This window comes from Salmo trutta, chromosome 2 (genome assembly GCF_901001165.1).
Source record: "Salmo trutta chromosome 2, fSalTru1.1, whole genome shotgun sequence".
Taxonomy (NCBI): Eukaryota; Metazoa; Chordata; class Actinopteri; order Salmoniformes; family Salmonidae; genus Salmo; species Salmo trutta.
Genome location: NC_042958.1, coordinates 41,063,255 through 41,069,254, shown reverse-complemented (window position 1 = coordinate 41,069,254; position 6,000 = coordinate 41,063,255). Strand labels below are relative to the sequence as shown.

Below are 6,000 nucleotides of genomic sequence, written 5' to 3'. Positions count from 1 at the left end.
TTGTTGGTGGGGGGGGTAAAACAACATGATTATTTGTTGGTGGTGTGGGGGGTTAAAACAACTTGATTATTTGTTGGTGGTGGGGGTTAAAACAACATGATTATTTGTTGGTGGTGGGGGTTAAAACAACATGATTATTTGTTGGTGGTGGGGGGTTAAAACAACTTGATTATTTGTTGGTGGTGGGGGTTAAAACAACATGATTATTTGTTGGTGGGGGGGTTAAAACAACTTGATTATTTGTTGGTGGGGGGGGGTTAAAACAACAGGATTATTTGTTGGTGGTGTGGGGGGTTAAAACAACTTGATTATTTGTTGGTGGGGGGTTTAAAACAACATGATTATTTGTTGGTGGGGGGGTTAAAACAACATGATTATTTGTTGGTGGGGGGGTTAAAACAACATGATTATTTGTTGGTGGGGGGGTTAAAACAACATGATTATTTGTTGGTGGGGGGGTTAAAACAACAGGATTATTTGTTGGTGGTGGGCGGGTTAAAACAACATGATTATTTGTTGGTGGGGGGGTAAAACAACGATTATTTGTTGGTGGTGGTGGTGGGGGGGGGGGTTTAAAACAACATGATTATTTGTTGGTGGTGGTGGTGGGGGGGGGTTTAAAACAACATGATTATTTGTTGGTGGTGGTGGTGGGGGGGTGAAGAGTTGATTAAAACGAGAACTGGTGAGGATTTGGAAACACCATCGATGATCTTTAACTTTACTGTCAATCTATTTCGCCTTATATTTTCTATATAATAATCTTGGAACAATCCATTACAAATCTGGGACACATTCTTATTAGATTTCTAAATGTCTTCTGCAGCATAACAGACTACTATAATCTGTACAGACTCCTATAATCTGTACAGACTACTATAATCTGTACAGGCTCCTTTAATCTGTACAGACCCCTATAATCTGTACAGACTCCTATAATCTGTACAGACTCCTATAATCTGTACAGACTCCTATAATCTGTGCAGACTCCTATAATCTGTGCAGACTCCTATAATCTGTACAGACTCCTATAATCTGTGCAGACTACTATAAACTGTACAGACTACTATAATCTGTACAGACTCCTATAATCTGTAGGGGTGAGATTTGATAAGAATGCAAAATCTGTATACTCATCAAATCTCACCCCTACAGGTTATAGAAGAACACAGGACTGATGAGGAGTTGGAAACATACTGGTAGAACAGCTACTGTCTCAGTATATTTCTCTTGGGATAATCAATTACAAACTTGGGAAATATACTGAACAAAAATATAAAATGCAAGATGTAAAGTGTTGGTCCCACGTTTCATGATCTGAAATAAAAGATCCCAGAAATCCTTATTTCTCTCAAATGTTTACATCCCTGTTAGTATTTCTCCTTTACCAAGATAATCCATCCACCTGACAAGTGTGGCATTTCAAGGAGATTAAACAGCATGATCATTACACAGGTGCACCTTGTGCTGGGGGACAATAAAAGGCCACTCTAAAATGTGCAGTTTTGTCACACAGCACAATGCCACAGATTCCTCAAGTTTTGAGGGAGAATACAATTGGCATGCTGACTGTAGGAATGTCCACCAGAGCTGTTGCCAGATAATTTAATGTTAATTTCTCTACCATAAACCGCCTCCAACGTTGTTTTACAGAATGTGGCAGTATGTCCAACCGGCCTCACAACCGCAGACCATGTGTATGGCGTTGTGTGGGCGAGCAGTTTGCTGATATCATCGTTGTGAACAGAGTGCCCCATGGTGGAGGTGGGGTTATGGTATGGGGCAGGCATAAACTACGGACAACAAACGCAATTGCATTTTATCGATGGCAATTTGAATGCACAGCATTACCGTGACGAGATCCTGAGGCCCGTTGTTGTGCCATTCATCCTCCGCCATCACCTCATGTTTCTTCAGCATGATAATGCACGTCCCCATGTTGCAAGGATCTGTGCACAGTTCCTGGAAGCTGAAAATGTTCCAGTTCTTCCATGGCCTGCATACTCACCAGACATGTCACCCATTGAGCATGTTTGGTATGCTCTGGATCAACGTATTCCAGTTCCCGCTAATATCCAGCAACTTCACACAGCCATTGAAGAGGAGTGGGACAACATTCCACAGGCCACAATCAACAGGCTGATCAACTCTATGAGAAGGACATGTCGTGCTGCATGAGGCAAATGGTCACACCAGATACTGACTGATTTTCTGATCCACGCCCCTACCTTTTGTTTTTAAGGTATCTGTAACCAACAGATGCATATCTGTATTCCCAGTCATGTGAAATCCATAGATTAGGGCCTAATTAATTAATTTAAATTGACCGATTTCCTTATTTGAACTGTAACTCTGTAAAATGTTTGAAATTGTTGCACGTTGCATTTCTATTTTTGTTCAGTATATATATATTTTTTTTTGGGGGGGGGTGCAGAATGCTGTGTAGTCCCCTTGGCAGTTTGTCATTTAATTCAATTTCTTCTCAATCTAGAAAGTCTAACGTAGATAATCTGAACGGCGTGATAAAAACACTCTGATAGAAATCCAAGAGCCATGAGTTGAAAAGACTGATAAACCGACAAGATACAACGCCTTCCATTAGGTTTCCTTAAACCTGCCAGACATCTCCATCGTTACACATGTATGTATATACTGCCACATTAACTGGTAACCTTATTCAGTAGCAGACAAAGGTTCCAAATGGAACCCTATTCCCTATATTGTGCACTACTTTAGACCAGAGCCCATAGAAAGTAGTGCACGATATAGGTAAAAGGGTTCCATTTTGGGACTCATTCCTATATACATTAGATCCTGGCTGCCAGAAAGAGTTTCAGTCCTCTCCACATCAACCTCTACAATCATCCTGAATATCAATATAAGCACATGAATATCTCACTAGAAACAATCGATATCTGTCATGTACACAGTCACAGGCCTGGCCTGTGCAGTCTGTCATTCATACAGTCCTCTGAAAGATGGACCGTTTTCATTTCTAAGAACCATCAGGACTAAGAGAGTCAGACAGGAAGGGGGGAATGTTCCCTCTTAAGAGGTGTCTTAGGGTTAAGACAATAACAAGGCCCTAACAGTGGCTTTTACGTTCATTAGCTTCACGGCTTCAGCTTCACTTCTCTGGATCTCTACAGTAGGCCTACATACGTAACCTCTCTCTCTCCTCCACACAGCGCTTACAGACCACGGTGACGGTATTGAGTCAAGATAAGAGTACCATTTGAGGGTGTGGTAGCTTAAGAAGTGAAGACAGACAGAGGGAGAAATGCATGGTTTCTATGAGTACACGCACTACAAGGTTATGTTCAGTATGTACTTCATCACGTGGCTCTGAACCTTGTTCATTTCCTTTGACAAGCTCTACATACACAGGGCTACATAGGGCTACATAGGACAAGGACCTTGATGACACAGTACACACCATCGTCAACCCAATCTAAACTACCTCGAGATGGAAAGAATCACTATTGCTTAAAGAAAACAACTCTTATAAATTGTTTATCAATCAATTGAAAGAAAAACATACTTTTGTACTTTTTTGGTTGTCGTTGTATTCCTCCCCCCAATCTTCATAAAAGTGCACTTAAGTGCAATTAGCTTGCCAATGAAACAGCTGTGGATAGAAAATAGTGTTTGTTTTGTCTTGTTGGTCTGGTTGTCTATGTTGTTGCGTTCCTGTTGTTGTTCCAGTATGGAGATTGACTTGTCTGTTCTGTTGGGAGGGAGTTGGGAGTAGGGGTGATGAGGCCAAGCTTTTGGAATGGGGTTCTGGGGTGGAGAGGCATGGATAAGGGTGGAAGTTTAAGTGGGGGCATTGAGGCCTGGGTGCTCTCCGGTTTGAGGTGGGGATGTACTGAGGCTTTGGAGTGGAGGCGTTAGTGGTAGGGACGGGGCCTTGGTGGGTGTTGGGGGTATTTTGGGATGGGGACCAGGGTGGTGCTGGTTAAGTGCTCAGTGCTGTGTCCTGGGCCTCAGAAGGTTGGGAGGAGTGAGGGATTGTCCTGTCACCTACACTCTACAGACACCACAGAGTTCTGAGAGGAGGAAGAGGACGACACAGGAGTGTCGGCCAGTGTCAACATCACCGCTGCTGTTAGAGAGCTGGAGGACGGTGACGAGGAAGAGGAGGAGGAAGAAGCAGCCACCGTACCTGGGGAGGAGAAACAATATGGTGGTCAGACGGAGCAGAAACAACATGGTGGTCAGATGATGCAGAAACAACATGGTGGTCAGATGATGCAGAAACAACATGGTGGCCAGATAATGCAGAAACAACATGGTGGCCAGATGATGCAGAAACAACATGGTGGTCAGATGATGCAGAAACAACATGGTGGTCAGATGATGCAGAAACAACATGGTGGTCAGATGGAGCAGAAACAACATGGTGGTCAGATGGAGCAGAAACAACATGGTGGTCAGACAGAGCAGAAACAACATGGTGGTCAGACAGAGCAGAAACAACATGGTGGTCAGACAGAGCAGAAACAACATGGTGGTCAGACGGAGCAGAAACAACATGGTGGTCAGATGATGCAGAAACAACATGGTGGTCAGATGATGCAGAAACAACATGGTGGCCAGATGATGCAGACACAACATGGTGGCCAGATGATGCAGAAACAACATGGTGGTCAGATGATGCAGACACAACATGGTGGTCAGATGATGCAGAAACAACATGGTGGTCAGATGATGCAGAAACAACATGGTGGTCAGATGATGCAGAAACAACATGGTGGTCAGTTGATGCAGAAACAACATGGGGGTCAGATGATGCAAAAACAACATGGTGGTCAGATGATGCAGACACAACATGGTGGTCAGATGATGCAGAAACAACATGGTGGCCAGATGATGCAGAAACAACATGGTGGTCAGATGATGCAGACACAACATGGTGGTCAGATGATGCAGACACAACATGGTGGTCAGATGATGCAGAAACAACATGGTGGTCAGACAGAGCAGAAACAACATGGTGGCCAGATGATGCAGACACAACATGGTGGTCAGATGATGCAGAAACAACATGGTGGTCAGATGATGCAGAAACAACATGGTGGCCAGATGATGCAGACACAACATGGTGGTCAGATGGAGCAGAAACAACATGGTGGCCAGATGATGCAGAAACAACATGGTGGCCAGATGATGTAAAACTGGGGGTAGGCTGAAATCAAAACCTGAAATTTTTTGAGTCAATAAGTATTCAACTCCTTTGTTATGGCAAGCCTAAATAAATTCCGGAGTAGAAATATGCTTAACAAGTCACATAATAAGTTGCATGGACAATAATAGTGTTTAACATGTATGTACACAACACATTCAATTATATGTAAGGGCTCTCAGTCGAGCAATGAATTTCAAACAAAGATTCAACCACAATGACCAGGGAGGTTTTCGAGTGCCTCGCAAAGGGCACCTATTGGTAGATGGGTAAAAATGTAAAAAGCAGACATTAAATATCCCATTGAGCATGGTGAAGTTATTAATTACACATTTTATGGTGTATCAATACACCCAGTCACTACAACGATACAGGTGTCCTTCCTAACTCAGTTGCCGGAGAGGAAGGAAACCTCTCAGGGATTTAACCATGAGGCCAATGGTGACTTTAAAACAGTTACAGAGTTTAATAGCTGTGATAAGAGAGAACTGAGGATGGATCAACAACATTGTAGTTACTCCACAATACTAACCTAAATGACAGAGTGAAAAGAAGGAAGCCTGTACAGAATACAAATATTTGAAAACATGCTTCCTGTTTGCAACAAGGCACTAAATTAAAACTGCAAAAGATTTGGCAAAGCAATTCATTTTTTGTCATGAATACAAAGTGTTATGTTTGGGGCAAATCTAACACAACACATCACTGAGTACCACTCTCCATATTTTCAAGCATGGTGGTGGCTGCATCATGTTATGGGTATGCTTGTCATCAGCAAGGACTAGGGAGTCTTTTTTAGGATAAAAAGAAACAGA

At 42.8% G+C, this 6,000-nt stretch overlaps 1 protein-coding gene across 3 annotated transcripts in view; it reads right to left on the bottom strand.

Moving 5' to 3' along the window:
- Positions 1–2,411: 2,411 nt before the first annotated feature.
- The window catches only part of arid4b (AT-rich interaction domain 4B), a 169,600-nt gene continuing 166,011 nt past the window's right edge, over positions 2,412–6,000 (bottom strand). For all 3 annotated transcript variants that reach the window (XM_029701926.1, XM_029701916.1, XM_029701921.1), the window contains one exon: positions 2,412–4,165. In XM_029701926.1, the coding sequence (XP_029557786.1) occupies positions 4,020–4,165 (146 nt within the window). In that variant the 3' untranslated portion in view covers positions 2,412–4,019. The remainder of the gene's footprint in view (positions 4,166–6,000) is intronic.